The sequence below is a fragment of the Felis catus genome, chromosome C1 (genome assembly GCF_018350175.1).
Source record: "Felis catus isolate Fca126 chromosome C1, F.catus_Fca126_mat1.0, whole genome shotgun sequence".
Classification (NCBI taxonomy): domain Eukaryota; kingdom Metazoa; phylum Chordata; class Mammalia; order Carnivora; family Felidae; genus Felis; species Felis catus.
In genome coordinates, this window is record NC_058375.1 from 12,166,540 (window position 1) to 12,187,675 (window position 21,136).

The 21,136-nt window shown below is 56.1% G+C and overlaps 1 protein-coding gene and 1 non-coding gene across 2 annotated transcripts in view; both read right to left on the reverse strand.

The window, feature by feature from the left end:
- Positions 1-21,136, reverse strand: part of PADI2 (peptidyl arginine deiminase 2) — a 43,777-nt gene that overhangs the window by 20,798 nt on the left and 1,843 nt on the right. Inside the window, exons 2-6 of the mRNA XM_003989524.6 lie at positions 9,724-9,907; positions 8,726-8,798; positions 3,127-3,188; positions 925-1,042; positions 344-469 (exon numbers count right to left, since the gene is read on the reverse strand). Coding sequence (XP_003989573.1) covers positions 344-469; positions 925-1,042; positions 3,127-3,188; positions 8,726-8,798; positions 9,724-9,907 — 563 coding nt within the window. The remainder of the gene's footprint in view (positions 1-343; positions 470-924; positions 1,043-3,126; positions 3,189-8,725; positions 8,799-9,723; positions 9,908-21,136) is intronic.
- On the reverse strand, positions 14,857-14,989 carry LOC111562132. The gene has a single exon (XR_002745176.2). It is a non-coding gene; the product is annotated as a small nucleolar RNA SNORA72 (small nucleolar RNA).

Below are 21,136 nucleotides of genomic sequence, written 5' to 3' on the forward strand. Positions count from 1 at the left end.
TCTGAGCCATCAGCCCAGAGCCCGACGCGGGGCTCGAACTCACGGACCGCGAGATCGTGACCTGGCTGAAGTCGGATGCTTAACCGACTGTTCCACCCAGGCGCCCCTCCCAGTGGCTATTTCTAAGAGGCCAATCCTGGCCCTCTCCAGTCACCTGCACCTGCAGGGGCCATAACTGCTAAGGGGTGGGAGGACAGGAGACTCCACAGAGGCGTCTGGGGAAGGCCTGGGGCAGAGCTGGGGATAACTTTGGGGAAGGTGGAGGGCAGAGCTGGGCCCCGGGGAGGTTAGCTCAGTGAGCGCCGAAGGGACGGAAACGTTCAGAAGGGCAGGGGTCACTCACTCTCCACGTAGAACACGCCCACTTTGTCCGAGTCTGTCATGGAAATGTAGAGAACGATCTCATATCCCACGGGGAGGCGGTCTGGGCCTTTGGTCCGAAGGATCATCTGGGACATGTCCTTGAGGTCTGTGGCGAGTGCGGGGGGCGGGGCAGGGGGATGCACGAGGAGGTTAGAATTAAGAGACATGCGGCTGGACTGTTGGCTCGCAAATAACCCTCACTTTTCCCATCAAGACAGAACCCGCACCCCCCCCCCACATGTGTATCGTGGAAACTGCAGAAAAGCATAAAACCCGGTTATCACCTCCAATACCATGATCTCCTGTGACCTCTTGAGAATTTCCTTCCAGTCTGTTCCCTAGGTGTATGGGTACGTGTAACTCCTAAAAAATGTGGTTCCAATTGAACCACATTCGTAGATTTGTTTTTTTTTTTTTTTTTTTTTAGCAAGAGTGGATACTTCAGTCGACCATCCCCAGGGGACTGAAGGTCGCTCCTGCCTCTGCCTTGGCCCGGAACTGAGCAGGAGTGTTTCCATTCTTCTCCCTGCCCCCAACCCCGAGCGTGGGTCCCGCTGGTACCTTCCTTGCTGTAGACCTTCTCGTCGTTCAAATCCTCCTTGGGCAACCAGGGCGTGTCTCGATCACAGTTCACCAGCAGGATGGCCCCCTGGCCCTCAGGGCCCCACGTCCAGGATGCCTGCGTCGGCAGGGAGACAGATCAGTGCCTTCTTGTCTACCCTCTGGCTGATTCCCGGCGCCGCTGCAGATCCCACGGGACACCAAAGAGACAGCCCCAGGATGACAGAAAGAGCAGTCACCGCTCATCAGGGGCAGGGGGCACTTGGCAAACGCGAATCCCCCATCTGATGCCCGGAGAGGGGCAGTGTGAGCACTGGAGGTAAGCTCGGGAGGGGGACGGTGGCAGAGGGAGACCCAGAGATAGGAAAACTGACCGGGGCTTTTATGAGCCTTGTGTCTGGTGTGCCTGTGCCTGGAGGAGGTGGAGGCAGGGAGACGGAGGGAGGCCAGAGAAACGAGCCCGCCGACATTCTATGACAGGCTCTGAAGTCCACAGGGGATCACGGGGAGATGCCTGGACGGACAGACACCCAGCTGTTTGCAGACATGCTGAGTGGTCCAAATGGGACCTGCAAGGCGATCCATTCTCTACGCTGCAGCCAGGGCCGAATTGGAACCAGCTCCAACCAGATCATGTTGCTTTCCTGCTTTAAGCCCTGCCGGGGGCTCCCTGTTGACTTAGGATAAAGTCCCGATCCCTCACCGCAGGCTGCAAGGTCCGGCGAGACCTGCCGGCCCTCCTTCAGCCCCCCGCCACCTTCCCCGTCGCTCGCTCTGCTCCCCCAGCTCTCAGGCCTGTGCCCTTGCACGTCGCTGTGCTCACTGCGTGGTCCGGTGTCCCCCTAACCTGGCCAGCCCCACTCCTCCTTCTGGTTGTGGCACGGCCATCCGTTCTTCCCGGAGGCCCTCCTGATTCTCCAGCCCTGAGCCTCCGCCCTGGGTCTACGCTGAGGGCACCGTACACGTCCTCTCTGGGGATGAACTGGCATATGAAAGTAACATACGCCCCTGGCAAAAATATCGGTGACGTAGAAGGCCAGGAAATGGAAAATAGGTAGGAGCAAACCGCCTGGATATAGGCAGGGCGAAACCAGTGGAGCTGAACAACTGGCTTGAGGGCAAAGGAGAAAGCAGCATGAAACGGACAGCACAAGGCTCTCGACACGAGTTACAATATACACGCGCGCGAACCACACTGTGCGTTCTACGAGAATCATGAGAACACAGGGGCGCCTGGGTGGCTCCGTCGGTTAAGCGTCTAACTCTTGGTCTCAGCTCGGGTCATGATCTCGTGGTTTGTGGGTTCGAGGCCCCACATCAGGCTCTGCACTGACAGTGTGGAGCCTCTCTCTCCCTCGGTCTGCGCCTCCCCCACTCGTGCTGTCTCTGTCTCTCTCAAAATAAATAGAGACAATTTAAAAAGGAAAAAAAGAATCATGAGAACAGAAAGGAACACCTTGAGCCCGTTAACATGGCCCTTTGCGGGGGAGCAGAATGGGAGTAAAAGAGAATGAATGAATGAATGAATGAATGAGTAGAACAAGAGAGGCGTTGTGTGTGCACCATGGAAAATAACATGCACGGGCGCCTGGATGGCTCAGTTGGTCGAGCATCCCACTCTTGATTTCAGCTTAGGTCATGATCCCAGGGTCTGGGGATCAAGCCCTTGCGTTGGGCTCTGGGCTAAGAGTGGAGCCTGCTTGGGATTCTCTCTCTCTCTCTCTCTCTCTCTCTCTCTCTCTGTCTCTCTCTCTTTCCCTCTGCCTCCCTACCCCCTTGCTCTCTCCTCTAAAGTGAGAAAAAATATATGACTTGAACTGAGAACGATTAATGCAATCTTTCCTCCTGACGGTCCCCCTCGTTCAGTTTTAAAATTAAAAAAAAAAAAAAAGGGAAAATAATGAGAACAAATGCTTTGGGAGCACTTTCTCTGTGGCAGGACGGTCATTATTTCCACAAACTAGTGTCCCATCCTGTGGCGGGGGGGGGGGGGGGAACTGAGACTCAGGAAAGGGCCCTGTAGCTATTGCTTTAAGGAGCCCGGCTCCCCCGTGAGCTCTGCCACGGGTGTGCCGTGTGTGGGAGCCTGCGGGAGCTGTCTGTGTCTGCTGGGAGAACTACGGGATCCATCCTGGGGCTCTGCCCCCAGGCACTCCCCCCCACCCCCCCATGCCAGCCCCGTTTGCCCTGGTAACTAGGTACCTTTCTTGGGTTGTTCTTCTCCACCACGCCGTCCCGGTCTGCGTCCACATCCAGGGAGATCTCTGGGGACAGACACATGGGTGAGTTGTTGAGCCTGCCGGACAGGGTGAGGTAGGCCAGGGATCTCCCAATACTTCACCGTTCCGCAGGCAGTTCTGGGGGGTGGGCGGGATGAACCTCACTCTACAGGTCTAGGAGCCTTGGCTCAGAGGGGCCAAATTGTGCGCCCTGTGTGAACAGGTAGCATTAGCAGACCTGGGACACACACTGTGTTTGGTCAGATCTGAAGCTCACCTTTTAAAAACTTTCACAGGCAGGGCGCCTGAGTGGCTCAGTCGGTTGAGCGTTGGACTTCGGCTCAGGTCATGATCTCACGGTCTGTGAGTTCGAGCCCCGCATTGGGCTCTGTGCTGACAGCTCAGAGCCTGGAGCCTGCTTCGGATTCTGTGTCTCCCTCTCTCTCTCTCCACCCCTCCCCTGCCCATGCTCTGTCTCTCTCTGTCTCAAAAATAAATAAACATTAAAAAAAAGTTGAAAAACTTTCCTAGGGGTTCCTGACTGCCTTTCCCAGTCTTCTGTCCTGATGGTGCACACACAGGTGGTGCATTTGTATGTGATCTCTTCTAGAACGCCCACCTCCCACCAGGGTTTTACTGTGGGTGGGAAACTAGGTCTCCAACCCCTCTGGATCTCAGGGTGCCCGAGAAGCCAGGCTGTCGGCTAGAAGATCCAGGGTGAGGTCCCTGTTTATTCTTTCTTTTGGGGAAGGGGCGTTTGGTGACCTTAGGCCTGTCCCGGGGACACAGGTGTCACAGAAACTGTGTGGGGCAGTGAAGTGAGCTCAAGCTTTAGTGTCAAGAGAGTGCTAGGTTTGAACCCTGCTTTTCTGCTTACAAGCTGTGTGACTTTGGGCAGGTTAGACAGCCTCTCTGAGCCTTAGGTTCTTTACCTGCAAAATGGGGCCCTTCCCAGCCGGAGGAGGTGTACTAATTGGAACAGTAGGCACTGCTGACATTTCGAGCTGGATGCTTTGTTGTGGGGACTGTCCTGTGCACTGGAGGATGTTTAACAGCATCTCTGGCCTCTACCTGCTGGATGCCAGTAACACCTCCCAATTTCAGCAATGAAAGTGTCCCCGGATATTGCCAAATGGCCCCTGAGTTAGAGACTAACAGGGAGGGGCAGGGGAGCTTGTCCCAAGGTGATGGGGATGTCACACAATGGGACAAGCTAGTCCAGGTCCCAGAACTGCCCCGTGGGCTTGGCCTCACGCTGAGCATGACTTGGACAGAGGGCAGGAGTTGGGTGGGAATGAATGCATTCCTGGTCTGTCCCCTTGGCAGGCAGGCTCTCTCCCTGGCTCGGGTGGGAAGGAGGGTCCTGGCACAGGAAGGGCACTGATGTCACCATTCCGGAGATGGCTCACCCTGGGGATTACACTCAAGTCTTCCCTTTGCCCATAGCCCGATTCCCTGAATGTGGCTTTTCTGGGTCTAGGAGGAGGCAGGGCAGGGGAAGATTTTAGGGTACTCTTTCGTTGGGAGAGGCAGCACCTCAGGGTCCCAACCTCTGCCTCCCTAGGGATGCCAGGTGCCATAGGGCATGATTAGGTAAGCTTCTCCCATCGACCATCTGCTCATCAAGTCACTGTTGGTCATCTACTATTTCCAGGCACTATACCAGGCATGGGGACCCAGCAGTGGGCATTCAGGGCATAGTGCCTGCCCTGGAATCGCCGGTCCTATGGGATAAATATTATTGTTGCCGTTGTACAGGTGAGCAAACCCAACCTCAGAGATGTCACCTGTCAGCAGATGGGGCTGATAACCTGGAGGCTGCTGCAGAGTAAGGATGCTGGGGACAAAGTGGTGAAGGGGGGTGCCCCCAGCTGCTGTTAAGCGACTGAAGTCTCAGATGGAAAAGCAGTATTGATTTTGGCTCCCAGACCTTCATGAACGTTCCAGCTGGACACTCCCCAGTCAATGCGGCCTCTCCGCGAGGTTGGCTTCCCGAAGCTCCGCCCCCGAGAACCAGCCACAGACCCAGGCTCCTTAAGGAATCCCTTTCTTTGCTTTTCAAGGTAACAATCTCTCCTGTGTGCGCAGTTCCCCTTGCCAGAGGCAGAGAACTTGCCATGCAGGGAGGAGTTATCACTCGCCCTGCCACCCTCACCACACAGACGAGGAAACCGAGGCACCCAGCAGGGAAGTGACCATGATGTCCCCAGAGAGTGCAGAGCCAGGCATCCCAGGTGGGCCTCTGACTCCAGGCCCCTGGCCTTGGCCTGTTTCCTGCACTGTCTCAGGCTGATCTCCACCTTGGGCTGTTTCTGAAACCCAAGTCCGCCTTCAAGGGGAGATTTGCTCCCCTTAAGGTCATTCCCAGAGGGGCTGGCCACATCCCCACCCTGGCGCACCCCTGTGGCTTTTGTCTCTGGGCCAAGGTGGCGCCCCGCCATGGCAGTGGCGGGTCCACGAGAGAAGCAGATCACAGGAGAGAAATTACGAAGCACTTAATCGTGTTCTACCTCATGATGAATTCCTTAAGTTAAAACATTTTATCGATATAATATTTGCACATAATGCAAAAAAAAAAAAAAAATCAAATAGCACCAAACAGCTTCTAAAGAAAAATAAGTTTCCTGTCCATCCCATCCCCTCACCTGCCCGAGGCAATCTCTGTTGCTTTTCCTTGATTTGTTAACCTCAGACACGTTTCATTGACTTCCTGTTAGGATATTCAGGCATTACCTGATTGGGCCCTCTTATCACCCGCGGCCCAACCGAGGACTTCTCCCCCTTCAAAGCTTCCTCCAAAGTTCAATTTAACTAGATGCTGACAGGATGATCCTTGTAGGGACAGAGAATAGGGCTCTCATGACCCTCCCAGAGCTCTGCCCTCTGGGGACAGCTCTGTCTTCCCCGGGGGCGGGGGGGGGGAAGGGGGGGGAGGGAGGAGAGGAGAGGACATCTGTTTCGGGGCATCTAGGCTCCAGACGACATTTCCCAGAGGCTCTGAATCCTACCTCAGCTCCCCAGAATAGCCCTAAGGTGTCAGGTGGCCTCTGGGGTGTGGGGCAGATTTATGGGAAATGTCACTGGGATTGGGTTCAAGGTAGTCTGCCCCGAGAATCAAGACACGGAGGCTTGACACAGAGGCCTGAGCATCTTGGCAGAGGCCGCCGGCCCCCACGGACAGTGGCAGGGTGCCTGGCCTTCTTACGTAACTGGGCAGCTTGGGGTGTGGTGGGGAAGAAGGACTTTCTCCCCCACAGCCAACTAGGGCAATCATCCTAGACTCTGGGGAAGGGGTACAAGGAGTGAGATCCTTAGGTTGATGCTAAAAATTCTCAGGGCTCGCGTCGTGCTCCTGTTGCCAGGATAGCAACAAAGAGGAGCCCATCCCCCACCCCCATTCCCCTCAACGGGGTTGGGGGGGTGGGGGGGGCTTTGCAAATCAGCTGTACCTGGAGTCTCGAAGGCCCTCGGGGACCGCGGGGCCCAAAGGCTTCATTTCACAGCTGGGAAAAAGTGAGGTCTAGAGGGGTGGGCTCCTTGGTAAGGTCAAACGGCGAGTCCTTGGCGGGACGGGGAACCGAGACCCGGTTTGGCCGAGGGCACCATGGGTTTACTTCCAAATCCCAGGAGGAAGACTGAGGGGCAATAAGGATCTTCCAACTTTGCTCAGGCAGAGGGGAAATGTGGCTACCCCCAAGCAGAAGGGAGAAAAGAAAAAGTCCTGACTGAGCATCTTCTTTGCACACAGCATCCCATCGGGTCCCCATGAGCACAGCGCAAGCATGCGCCGTGAAGAGGAGGGCCCTGAGGCTCGGAGGGGTGACGGTCCCTAGGTGGCTGAAGGGGTAGGGCCAGGACTTCGACTTATCTCTGTCTACTCCGCAGCCAGGGCTCTCTCTGCTCAGCGTGGGCTCAGGACAGAACTAGGGTTCAATGGGGGCGCCCGGGTGGCTCGGTCGGCTAAGCATCTGACTTTGACTCAGGTCATGATCTCATGGTTCATGAGTTCGGGCCCCGCCTCGGGCCCTGTGCTGACAGCTCGGAGCCTGGAGCCCGCTTCGGATTCTGTGTCTCCCTCTGTCTCTGACCCTTCCCTGCTCATGCTCTGTCACTCTCTCTCAAATAAATAAACATTAAACAACAAGTTTAATGGGCAGGCTTATTACTGGAATAAACCACAATTTTACTGACCCGTGCAATCTAAACTATCTGGAAGCGTAGTTAGTATGTTCTGGGGTCTCGGCCCTGCTGCTCCCTCTGCAAACAAGCTTCAGGGTCTTTTAGTGGAGAGGGGGGTCCAGTCCTGCCTCCTCACGGGGCATTGCCATCTGTTCTGTGTGCCTCGCTTTGGCAGAAGTCTCGCTAATGGCATGGTCAGCCCTCTGGGACCACCCCCGTTGGACAGGCCTCTGGCTGCTGCCCTTCCTGCTTTGTCACCAGTGTCCCTGTCTCTGCGGGATTAGGTTTCCTCAGGGCCGGTCATCCGAGACATCCTCACGTGCATACACCTGCTGGCTCCCGCCTGCAATGGGGGAGGCGTTGGCGCCTGTCTCCCAAGGCCCCGCGGAGGGCGTCCTGAGGACCCCACCCCAAGGCTGGGCTCTCCCTCATGAGGTGCAGAAAGAGGGTCAGGGTAACCAGCAAAAGAACCCACTGGGGAAAAGGTGAGAAGCAGGGGAGTGTAGCCATTTTGGTGGCTAACGGCACACGGCTGGAGGAGGCGGCCCTGACGTGGGAATTAATTGTTTTCTGGGGGCAGTTCTGAGACCCCCTCGTCGATCCTTGGGACAGCTAGGAGAGTAGATGGCAATCGTGACAGTAAAACGTCTAGGATTGGAGCCTGGCACACACTAGGTGCTCAATAAAGCTCAGGAGTTTCTCCTTCTCCTCCTCAAAGCACCCAGCACAGGCCGGGACACAGAGTGGGTGTTGAAGAAATGGAAGACATTATTACTGTTTTTAAAGCGCTCAGCACAGAGTTGACTCTCAGTAACTGGTGGTTCTCTCCTCCTGCCATGTGGCAACTCTATCAATGCTACATTAAGGCTGGACAGACAGAATGACCCCCTGAAACATCCTCCCGGAAAAAGCATATACACGTCTACATGGAACACCTCGACTGCAGAAGAAGCCGACCTGAAGGACTGGAGAAGACCCCACCCCATGTGCCCTGGCACCCGGGCAGGGGAGTGCTGTGCAGATGGGAAGGCCCTGGGAGGGGAATAATCCTGAGCTCCGGACTCAACCTGCTGTGGAGTTGCTGTGTGACTTCGAACAAGTTCCCTAACCTCTCTGGGCCTTGCTGTGCCAAATGCCAAATGAAGGGCTTGGACTAGGCGAGTTAAGGGCCCAGGGATCTCTGCTTCCACGGCCGGGTCCAGGGTGGGTTGCTGGCGGGCCAGGGCCTGCCTCCTCCTGCAGGACACCCCTCAACCCAGTACGGAAGGGACTGGGTACCTGTGCATCCCTTCTCGGGCCCGCATTATTCAGAGGAAGCTCCGAGTGCCAGGTCCGCGGCACTGAAAACAGGCCAGGTGCCCCTGGGGAGCAAAGGCACGCGGGCCACAGCCCCACCAACTTACCGATGGCCGTGAGGAAGAGCCCAGCCTGGTCAATGGGCATGCTCCCCTCCTCCTCGTAGTAGTTGACGGTGACCTTGGCCGGGAGGGAGAGAAGAGCAGAGATCGCAGATCACAGGCAGCAAGGTCTGCAGGGACCCCCTTCCCTGACTCATACCTCACGGCCTGTCAGGCCAGTTCTCCCCTAACATGCAAACCGTCTCCTCCAGGAAGCATTCCTGGGTGGCAGGGCTGCTTCTGTCCAATTATCCAACCGGACAGGGGCCTCCCCTCCTCTCAGAGGGCATCCGGGGTGCTGGCTGCTTACCTGTGTGCCCCGGTGCATTCTGCTGGGTCTACTGTGATGTATGGCTAGCTTCTGCTAAGCAACCAGGGCACGGGACTGAGGTTGTTTGCTTTGAGTAACACCCAGAGCCATCACTGCCGTGGGGCACATGGCAAAGCTCGTAATCAAAGGACCCAGCGACGAGACATCTGGTCTCAGCTCCGTCTCAGCTCCGGGCAAATCACCCAGGGGCACTCAGCGCCCCATTTAGACCCCGCTGAGACGGAGGACGTTGCGGGGTGTACCTTCCAGCGATTTAATAGATCCCTCGGCAGCTGACAGCCTTAACCTTCCACGAAATCATCACTCGGCCGTCTGGCACGGAGCTTCCAAAACAGTAGCCACCAGCCACACGTGGGTACCGAGCACATAAACGTGGCAAATCTGATCTGACATGCGCTGTGCGATACGGACTTGGTACGACAAAGAACGTGAGCCAGCTCCTTAGTTTTTTTTATGCTGGTATCACGTCAAACTCGTAAGACTGTCCTCTGCGGTGTTAAGGGCCACGCACTGCGAAAATTAGGCCCACCTCTTTCTTTTCGCCCTTTCACTGTGGCAACTAGACAACGGGCAAAGGGTGGGTGTGGTTCCCACTCGCTTTGCGCTGGGACGGCGCGGTCTAGCTGGGCCCCTGGTCCCCGCCGCCCTCGGAGCACCTCCCCGGCCGCGGTACCTTGTCGCTGCTGGCCTCGGTGCTGGCCTGGCTCATAGTGACCCGCAGCGTGGTGCTGGGCGACAGAAGCCAGCGCTGTTTGCCGTTGGCGGCCACCTCCTCGGCCTGCCCGTCACGCACCACCTCTACCCGCACGCGCTCTGAGTGCTTCAGGCTGAAGGTCTGGGCCTCGGCGGGGGCCGCACTGGAGGGAGAGAGGAGAGCGGGTCGGAGGAGGCGATCCCCGGACAGGTGGGACAAGGGGCTCCAAGAAAAAACTCCTGGGGGGCCAGGTGGCAAGGGCCCTTCTGGGGGATCGGGTCTGGGGGCCCCCGCAAAGGACCCCGCTGCACTACAATCACCTGGTTGTGAGGAGGGCCCTCGGTTAAAATACAGATTCCTTGGGCCCGTCTCGTACCCACTGAGTCAGAACGTTCGAGGGTGGGGCCTGCGGCTCTGAATTCTTAATGGCTTCCTCATGGCTTCCGACGGGCAGCCGTGTGGTACCTTACGAGTCCAGGCCCAGAGGCCTGGACCAAGGAATGAACTTGCTCCAAAGGCAGGGCGCCCCCCCTTCCCGTGTCTGAGCTACAGGCAGAACTTGGTGGAAAGGCCTCAAAGCGGCAGGCGCCCAAGTGCGGGGTCTGCCCAGGGAAGGAGCCTGGAACTTGGGTCCTCAAAGGGCAGGGGTGGGTTGGCTCTGTCACAAAGGCCCCTCCCGCCGTGACTTTCTTTCCCACCTTGGAACTTCCCCTCTCACAGTCATTCCTAGGGGTTCTGGGGCGGCCTTCTATGAAACGGTGGTACATATAGAATTCTTGAAAAGCCACTAAGATTTCAGGGCAGGAAGCGAACTGGTTTGATCTAGGCACATTTGTGTCCCCCACATTTACAACATGTTGGAGCCCTCCTCCCCAACATGACTGCATTTGAAGACAGGGCTTTTAGAAGATAATTAAAGTGACATGAGGTCATGCGCACGAGGTCCTGTCTGATAGGGCTGGCCGCCTTACGAGAAGGGGAAGAGAGATCTTTCTCCCACGCACCGAGGAAGGCCACAGCCAGAGAGCGGCTACCCGCCCGCCAGGAAGCATTGCCACCCCAACCCGACCACGCTGGCCCCTGATCTCAGACTTCCGGCCTCCGGGGCTGGGAGAGAGAATTGGCTCTTTTCAAGCCCGCCAACCCGCGGTATTTTGTTACTGCCTGAGACACTGGTTTAAGGGGAGGCCACAGGAAGGACAGGGAGACTGGGGGAGGAAGGTGTCCGGGGAGGACAGTTTTGCTAAAGCCAGCGCCCAGTCTGAAGAGGGCTCAGAGGGATTTAGGTGGGATTCCCCTGGGCTTTGGGACTAAGACATAGAGGTAAGTGTCAGCTTTGAAGGCACATCTGCCGTCCCGAGGGCCCGGCACTCCGGGTTCCTGAGCTGTTCTCCACTACAGTTGGGCCTCAGAATCACCAGAGGGTGCGGTCTAAATCCTCAGGGTTTTTCTTTTAAGGCTGGAGATTTGCGGATCCTCTCCCCGGAGCGTCTGGCTGGCAGAGCGGAGGTCCGGCCGGGGCAGCTGCAGAGGTGAGCAGCGACCAGAGGCTGGGTGAGAGGTTTAGGGCAGAGGTTCTCAAAGCTCAGCAGCATCACCTGGAACACTTGTCTAAATGACGATCGCCGGGCCCTCCTCAGAGTTTCAGATTCAGACGCTCTGGAGTGGGGCCTGAGACTTTGCATTTCTACCACTTCCTTCCTTTTCTTTTCTTTTCTTTCTTTCTGAGAGAGGGAGGGCACAAGTGAGCAAGGGGCAGAGAGAGAATCCCAGGAGGTGCAGAGAGAGAGGGAGAGAGAGAGAAGCAGGGCTTACCCGAAGCGGGGCTCGAACTCACGAACCGTGAGATCACGACCTGAGCCCAAGTCAGATGCTTCACGACTGAGCCACCTGCGTGTCTACTGTTTCGGGGACCTGTTGGTGATGCTGCTCCAGAGCTACACGGGTCTAGGGAACCACTGGTTTAGACGCCCGGCAGTGCAGTCTGGTGGTCAGAGCCCTGGGGTGACCAAGGTTGTGAGTGAGTCTGTAGAGGCCGCCAGGCAGGGTGTCTCTGAGCCAGGCCACGGACTGCAGGGGCCGCTGGCCAAGACCACCGGTCCGGGGCACTGCAGGAGAGCGCGGGTCAGGGTCTGGCCGTCCATGCCCGGGGCTGGGAAAGGAACCTGAAAAAGCTCCAGGGCCACCGTTTCTTGTCCAACTGCCCCCTTCTGAACTCCTGAGCCCATCTCGGGGTCACTGAGCTGATCTGAGGCTAGACGCTTGTTGGCGGTGGGCTGCTGTCCTCTGTCCACACTCCTGGTTGGGAGAAGCAGAGTCGCAGCAAAAACCCGGGTTGGGGGTCCACTTGCTTGACACGTGGGCTTGAGCCCAATTTTGCCACTGAGTTGCCGAGGGAGGCTTGGGCGTGTTCCTTGCACCTTCTGCGTGTCCATCTGCCCACCCAGAAGACACCCACCCACCCCTCCTGTCCCACGGGCTTTGTCCGTCATCCGTCACAGGGCAGGGACTGAGTTTTGTCTCAGGGTGTTGCCACGGGGTACCTGTTCTCTGGATGGCAAGCCCCCGAGGGCTTCAGGGGCTCCCCGCCCCGCCTCCTGCAGAGACCAGCATGGGGCTGGGCACAGCACACACACCCCAGCAAAGAGGGTGGAGCTGAGCAGGACCAAGGTGAGCTTTCTAGAAGTGCCAGGCAGCATCGCCCAAAGGGCATGCGCGTAAGACGCTGTGAGGTGGCACATGGATGCACAATTGAAAAGATTTATGTATTTATTAAAAGTGTTATCTTTTCGGGGCGCCCGGGTGGCTCAGTCCGTTGAGCATCCGACTTCGGCTCAGGGCACGATCTCGCGGTCTGTGAGTTCGAGCCCCGCGTCGGGCTCTGTGCTGACAGCTCAGGACCTGGAGCCTGCTTCCGACTCTGTGTCTCCTCCTCTCTCTGCCCCTCCCTTGCTCATGCTCTGTCTCTCTCTGTCTCTCAATAATAAATAAATGTTAAGAAAAAAAATTTAAAAACAGCGTTATCTTTTCACGGCAATTGATAAAGGATTGCCATTTATGGTAATAACATAAGTTCTCCATTTATTTATTTTTATTAAAATTTTTTAAGTTTATTTATTTTGAGAGAGAGAGAGAGAGAGAGAGAGACAGCGCAAGTGGGGGAGGGGCAGGGAGAGAGAGAGAGGGAGAGAGAGCATCTCAAGCAGACCCTGAGCTGTCAGCACAGAGCTCAACTTGGGGTTCGGACTCCCGTGAGATCATGACCTGAGCCAAAACCAAGAGTCAGACACGTAACTGATTGAGCCACCCAGGAGCCCCTATTTACTTATTTTTTAAAATAGGCTCCAAGACCTCGTGTTGGAGAGTCACATGCCCTACCCACTGAGCCAGCCAGATGCCCTGCAAGATCGCCACTTAAAGTTAGGGGCGCCTGGGTGGCTCAGTCAGTTGAACATCCGACTTTTGATCTCAGCTCAGGTCATGATCTCATAATTTGTGAGTTCGAGCCCCGCATCAGGTTCATTGCCTCTCTCTCTCTGCCCCTTCCCTGCTCAAGCTCTCTCTCTCTCTCTCTCTCTCAAAATAAAGAAATAAACTGAAAAAAATTAAAATAAGATAAAGTTATAAAATGTGAGTTGATGTAAAGAAAAATGTTAACAGCACTACAGGTACAATACAGTGTGGGGGAAAAATCACAAGCCTGGGCAATTGTGGTCTCAGGTCAGGAAAATATTCCTCTGGCCCAAGTCCCAGCTTTGACCATCAACTTGCCGGATGGCTTTGAGCAACGCACTTTTCCTCTGTTTCACCAAATGGCAAATGGGAGCATGACACCCGCGGGAGGCGGCTGGCACCGGGGGAGCGCAGGCCCCGCACCCAGGGGTGAGGAGGGAGGCACTGAAAAGCTGGGGCTCTCTCGGCTGGGTCCCCACTTCCCTTTACGCACAGCCACTATGATTTCATCTGGTTTTATACGTTGGGTTTCTGCATACAGTTTAGAAAAAAATGCTTTACAAACTCACAGGGCAGGATGAGTTTTAGGACCCGACTTTGACAACTGCTGCTCTAAGTGATGCTTCCTGCCACCTTCGTTCCTCGGGGCCAGTGAGAAACTGGAGGAGGCCCCAGAGGTTCAGGGGGTTAACGCCTGGCCCTGGCTGGCATTGGAGCTCCAGGGCCCCATTCCCTCCTACCCCAGCACCAGCCCTGCTCTGAGCTGAGCAAACAGCTATTCTTGGAGCGGCTCTGGCAGAAGCAACAAAGGCACCCATTGTCCCCTGGAGATCCTGTTGGCTGCCTCCCTCCCCAGAAAGAACCAACCTCTCAGAGCTCATCCCCCAGAAACCCGAGAACCAGGGGCTGTGGGCACCTTGATTGTCCCTGGAGAAGGCAGGGAGGAGCCCAGGATAGTATCGAGGGACCGAGTGGGGAAATTGGTGGCGGCCACCATCAGGTCATGTTCTCACGGTTCATGAGCTCGAGCCCCACGTGGGGCTCCGCACTGACAGCATGCAGCCTGCTTGGAATCTTCTCTCTCTCTCTGCCCACCCTCCGCCCTGCTTGTGCTCTCTCTCGCGCTCTCAAAATAAATAAATAAACTTAAAAAAACACTGCATTTCTTCCCCCCCACCCCGCAAATTTATGGAGGAACAACTGACAAATATAATTGTGCGTATTTAAAGTGTCCAACATGATGATGTGCTACACATACACGTTGTGGAATGAAACTGCATGTTTTGCTTTTCTTTTTAAAAAAATTTGTTTAATGTTTATTCATTTTTGAGAGAGAGGGAGAGCGTGAGCAGGGGAGGGGCAGAGAGAGAGAGAGAGACACAGAATCTGAAACAGGCTCCAGGCACTAAGCTGCCAGCAGAGAGCTGGATGTGGGGCTTGAACTCATAGACCGTGAGACCATGACCTGAGCTGAAGTCCAACGCTCAACCGACTGAGCCGCTCGGGTGCCCCGTGTCTTTTCTTCGTTTCGTTATTCATTTAGTGGCAAACTAACAACGGTTATCTTCAAAAGTTATTACAGCAAAGGTGCTATCATTTCTCGAGGTGAGTGGGAGACCTAGGATCACAGACCCTTCCCGCCTAAGAGGCATCCCTGGGGTATGTCACCAGCATTTGCAAAACCGGGACTAGGGAAGGGCCAGGGGTCTGGGGACACGCGCGTGGTCTTAATACGGCAAACGTGTAGCCTGGAGACTGCCTTTCTAACAAGCTCCCACAGTTTGAGAAGCAACGAATTGGACGCAGAGAGGAGGAAGACAAGCAGAGGATTCCCGGCAGGACGGGCAGCCTGGGTGGCGGCTGAAGTGGACGTTAGCCGAGCGCGTTGGGAGAAACGAGGGAGAGCAGCGTGGCCGCGGTTTGTGAGCAAAGGGGAGGGGGGTGGAGGGAGGAGAGGACCTAGCTCATGGCGAGGAGCTGGCCTTCCCCCTGCGCCCCCCCCCCCCCCCCCCCCCCCCCGCGCCGAGGGCACTGATGGCTTCTAGGCTTCGGTGACATGATCGTTTTTGCGCTGTAGACAGAGGGCCCAGGGTGCGGGGTGGGGAATGCGTTTCAGGAGAGCAACAGTGGAGGGGGGGGGGTTCAGTGAAGTGACTGCCGCTGTCCGGGTGAGTCAGGATGGCGGTGTGGGACAAGGTGATGGCCGTGGGAATGGAGAGTCACGGCTGGTGTCACACAAAGGAGCTTTGAGCAAGACTGGAATGCGGTGTCAGATGTGCAAGAGGGAGGTTGGCTGAGCCCGGCCCAAGGGAATGGACTGCGGAGACCTAACACGTGCCCGGCCCCGCGAAGGTTTTGGGGCGTCCGAGGAACCGGTCGGTTTCTCCGATCTTCGCTCAGTCAGAGGGAAGGGTCACCAGCTTGGCCTCGTGGGGCTGGGGTGCCCACTCGGCCCCAGGCGGGAGGGCACGGCGTGCCCGCTCCTAGCTGGCATCTGGAACTCTCGGCTTATCCACCTGTCCCGGGCCTCGTTAACACCAGGCGGGGATCACCCCCACAGGGAGCCCGGCTCCTGGCGGCCTGAGTGCGACATCCTGCCCTCGGGTCTCTGCAGGATGTGAGGGGGTTCGTGGGTGCCAGCTTGGCAGGCAAGGCCACGGCGAGCACCCTCCAGACGGGAGGAAGGCAAAGCCTCTGGCTGGCGTGATGGGGGCTGGGGACGGGGATGGGTCTCTCTTCAGCCACCCCCTTCTCTGCCTGGTGACCTCAGCAGCCTCTCTCGGTAGGCACTGGTGCTTCCAGCCGCCCCTCTCCTTAGGGCAGAAACAGTCTCCTCTGTGGTCACTCCCTCCCCAGACACCTTCAGTGGCTCCCCACTGCCTACGTCACAAAGTCTAACGTCTGAGCCTGGCAGTCAAAGCCCTGGCTTGAGCTCACTGACTCTCTAGCCTTACGCTCTAGGCTACGGAGTCGATGGCCTTTCTGCCCCTGTGGGTCCCTACTGTCTGGCCAGGTACCTTTGCTCCTGCATGGCATGTCCTGGTCACACTGTGCACCCTGTCCATCCTTCAGCTTGGCTGCCTCCTCCTCCAGCAAGTCTTCCCTGATGCCATCCGCCAGGATTCCTCCCTCCCCCCACTTTGTTGGTGCCTCAAACGGCACTTAAAACAAATGCTCAACATTTCTTTCCCATGAGTCTCATGGATGTTTTGAGGCCATAGCTCGTTATCGTTTTACTAGTATTACAATAAGCCCAACGGTACCTCACGATAATGACTTAGTGAGTATTTACTATGTGCCAGGCACTGTTGGAAGCCCTTGACTCACGGGATCTCGGTCCATCCTTCCGACACCCCATGAGGTCTGTCTCAATATCGTCCCATTTTACAGGGGAGCATGTTGAGACTGGCAGAGGGTGAACACTTGCTCCGAGTCTCAGGGACGGTGTTGGCAGAGCGTGGGGGTAAATTCAAGCTCTCTGAGCTCTGGGTCTGGCGGCTCCCTTCCTGGGGGAGGATCCACAGGTTACAGTCTTCCCTAAAGGTCCTCTGGTGGAAGGCGAGGGGAGAATGTCAGGCCTGGCTCAGGACAAGAGCAAATGAGAGGCCCTGAGGGACCCCTAGAGTTCCCTGCTGATTTTGTAGGTGGGGTCAGAGGCCCAGAGAAGGGACACCGAAGGCTTGGGTGAGTGGCCTAGATAGTCAAAGCCCCTGGCCATGGAGTCTGGCGTGGCTGGACAGGCAGAGCTGCCTCTGAAAACTGCCCCCCCCCCCCGCCCCATCTAACAGGTGTCTGTCCAGCCGGGGGAGGGGGGAGAGGAGAGGACAATGGTGGTGAGCCCCTGTCACCATGCTCCCAACCTGATGCAGGGCCCTGAGGGCAAGGAGGGAAGGCTCTCGGGGACCCCAGCTATGCAAGCTGGGCCGGACACACAGGGTACAAGGTCCTCCTTAGAACGCGGCCCCCCTCCCCCCAACCCCTCCCAGGAGCTAGCCTGAAACCAGAGCCCCCGAACCGCTCCTGGCAAGGCCTCCTCTTTAGGGTTGAGAGCGCTGGGTGCTGTTCTAATTTATGAGGCCTCCTGACTTGGCCTGATTCCTCCTACCATCATTCTCTTAGGAGCAAGCGCTGCTCTGGCCAAGCTCGGCTACATGCCCTTGACCTTCCACTGGCCAGTCCAACGGTGCTCATCCCTTGAGGCTGGGGGCGGGGAGCTCAACCCGGTGACAGGCCAGTCTACATGCATCACTGGCCACATCCATCCATTCATTTACTCAATGAAGGAGCCCTTCATTGACTCGAGGGCTGGAGGTGTATGGGAGTGAGGAAGGCAGCCGGTGTGGAGAATGCTGCTCAGAGGTGATATCTGAGCTAAGCCTTGGTGGATGAAATGTCAGGCTTGCAGAGGTCTGGGGGATAGTCCTCCAGGCAGAGGGAACAGCATGTGCAAAGGTCCTGTGGTATGAATGAGCTTGGTGTGGTCGAGAGCTAGTAGGATCCACAAAACCAGTGCGGCCAGAGTGGAGTGTGTGCAGGGCTGTTGGCCGGAGATGGGATCGGTGAGGCAGGGCTTGGCACTCTAAGGGAAGGGGAGATCATGGCACACCAACTCTCCATTGCTTCTAACTGGATCGCAGACCCTCCCTGGCCTTTGTCCTAAGGATACTTTCTAAAACACTCATACCAACCGAGGAACAGGGAGGGAGGGAGTCTGAGAAGAGTCGAGGGAGTGAGGTGGTGAATTTTGAGGCTCTGGGCTCTTCCCCAAAGTGGGGTACAAATCTGTACCCCTCCCTATTTTCCCAACATTTTACTGTGCCTGCTTCTCCCGCCCTGGTACCCTCCTGCCTATCTTCTGCCCGAAAGTGATGGTCAAGATCCTGCCAAGAGACATGGCTGGTCAGCCTCTGCCCTGGGGGATGCCAGGGGAGGGCGCGGGGATCATTCCCACCTCCCTTCTCATCCTGAGGTCAAGTGTAATTTAGGAGGCCACCCTGCAGAGGCAAGAGACAATTGTTCACATCACCTGTGCCCTGAAGTTCCTGTGGACTTCAGGATACGGGTCCTGAACTTTCTCCAACAGAGTGAGGGGGCTGCCTCTCACCCCCCAGGACTGTGTAAACAAAGGGAGGGGTAGGAGAATGTGCCTTCACAACTTGGTCTGTGGGTCAGCGGGAGAGTCAGGCAGAGTGTGATCACCCCATTACTTGACCCCGCGGCTGCCCTTTCTCCAACGCCTCCCAGCTCTGGGGGTGTCCCCGCTGGGAAACCAAAGGTGAGTGGGGAGGAGGGTGAAACCGACATGGGTCAAGCCAGGATCAGGCGGGGGCCCCGGCAGCCCCAGGGAGGAAGCAGCTGCCAGCTAAAGGGAACATCGGGGGAGATGGTGCGGGCAAGGCGTACCTGTGCCCGACCCAAGACAAGATGCTTGCGCGTGAGAGAAGGAAACGGGAAGTGCCTTCAATAACTATGGCAAAGCAAATCTCTAGATAAAAATCCCCACTTCCCCTTTTCTGTGTGTTTAGTCACAGCTCGCTAGAACCAGCACCCAGAATGTGCCTGGGTCAGGGCGTCCACCCCCAAAGGGTCAGTGTGGCTGGGGAGAGGGGCGGTCAACCATAGGGTCTGCTGAGTAACGGGGTAGGTAGGCCCCCACCGTGTGTCTGGGAGGGGAGCCGCGTGTGCGTCTTAGGAAAGGGGGTGTGGGTGTGGAGACTTGCTCATTCTCTTTTGTCACTCAGGAGCGAGAAGTCAAAAATACTCCCTTACTAACTGGGCCCACGGTCCACCAGGCCTTGTCCCTTGATGCCTCCACAGAGACCCTGGCGGGGGCGTGGGGGAGGGGGGCTCATGTGGGGTCTGGCGTCAGTACCTGTGTCTGGATCCAGAAGGACTCATTGGGCAGTGCAGCGTTGAAAGAGGGCGAGTGAAGTGTCTGGGGGCAGCGGAGGGTAGAAGGGACACAGGCTGAGAGTGTCGCCCAGTTCAACCTGCTAGTTTGAAGGTCACACAGGATAGAGCGGAAGTCAGACAGACCTGGCCCGGAGTCCTATGTGACACCTCTCTGGGCCTCACTTCCTTCATCTACAAAATGGGATGATCTCAGCATGACCCCCAAGGTCTGCGATGAGGAAGATACAAGATAATGCATTGGGTTTCTCAGTGCTCCCTAAAATCTCTGCCATTATTAATACTGACAGTAGCTCGTAATGTTACCGATATTAGGCGTGACGACGGCAGTAATAGCTCCAGCTCCTTTGTTCTAGAAGGGGCTTCCTTCCACTAGACCGGTGGTTCTCAAACCTGGGGGTGATTCTGTCCTCCCACCAGGGGACTCCTGGCGTTACCTGAAGACATTTTTGCTTGTCACTTTTGCAGGGGCATTGCTACTGGGGTTAGAAGCCAGGGATGCAGCTAAACATTCTACGAGGCACAGAACAGCCCCCTTCCCCACCCAGCAAAGAGTTATCTGGCCCCAAGTGCGACGGCGTTGAGGTTCAGGACCTCTGCTCCAGGCTTGTGCTGTTCAGTACAATGACAACCGCCTACCTGGGGCTCTGGGCACCCGATGCTCGGTGAAAACTGAACTGAGATGTGCCGTAAGTATAAAATTTACACACTGGATTTCAAAGACTCAGTATGAAAAAGACAATGTAAACTATCTCGCTAACAAGTTTCATACTGATTACATAGTGGAATGCTAGTATTTAGGATATATTGGCTTAAATAAAATATATTATGAAAATTGGGATGCCTGGGTGGCTCAGTTGGTCGAGTGTCCAACTCTTGGTCTCAGCTCAGTTCACGATCTCACAGACTTGTGAAATAGAGCCCCGAGTTGGGCTCTGTAGAGACTCATAGAGCCTGGCTGGCTAAGATTTAGGGAAGAAATGTTTGCAGCCTGGGAAACAGCTGGTTGAAAAGCAGCAACGCAGACCAGGAAAACCAGGTGTCCTTTGAAATGTCAAGCCTGGAAACAGCCAGACCTTGCCCGTGGATCAACATTCCCACTGTGTAAATGCTTAATCTAAGGTAGAAAAACAACCCCCTTCCTGTGATGTATACGCTGCCCCCATCACGTTCCGCTCGCCTGCCTGCACGTCACTACCCTGATTGTACTCATCAGCCAAAAACTTAGGAATAAGCTTTGATCCTGCTTTTGAAACTACATATTTCTTTCCCCTGCAGCCTTTGAGATGCACTGATAAGATTCTCAGTAAAAACTAGGCAAGAGCTTTGCTCCGGGCCATCACCACTCGAGTTCTTGGCCCCCTCGCTCTCTCCTTTCTCTGATTCAGGAGCCTGGAGTAATCTGTCATTTGCTGCCCCAGGGTTTGCTGATCAAACCCGGCAGGGCTCTGTGCTGACGGCCCTGCTTGGGATTCTCTCTCTCCCTCTCTCTTTGCCCCTCCCCAACTCGTGCATGCGCACACTCTCTCTCTCTCAAACATTTAAAAATATATTTTATGAAAATTAGTTTCACCTCTTTAATGTTTTATTTTTGAAAGAGAGAGAGAGAGAGAGAGAGAGAGAGAGAGAGAGAGAGAGAGAGAGAATGAGCAGGGGAGGGGCAGAGAGAGAGGGAGACACAGAATCCGAAGCTGGCTCCAGGCTCTGAGCTGTCAGCACAGGGCCCGACGCGGGGCTTGAACTCAGGAACCACAAGATCGTGACCTGAGCTGAAGTCGGATGCTTAACCCACGGAGCCACCCAGGTGCCCCACACCTCTTTCTTTTGATCCTAAAAAATGGGGCCACAAGAAAATTAAAAATTTACACTTGTGGCTCAGTTTATAGCTGGCATTCTGTCTCTGCTGGACGGTGCTGGTCTAGACTGCACCTCTTCTCTCGGGGGTGGGGGAGTCTTAAGGGAAGTGCAGTTGCGGGGTGTGGGTTGTGGTGGCAGTGGCCGCTTTCTTGAGAAAGGACAAAGCGGATCA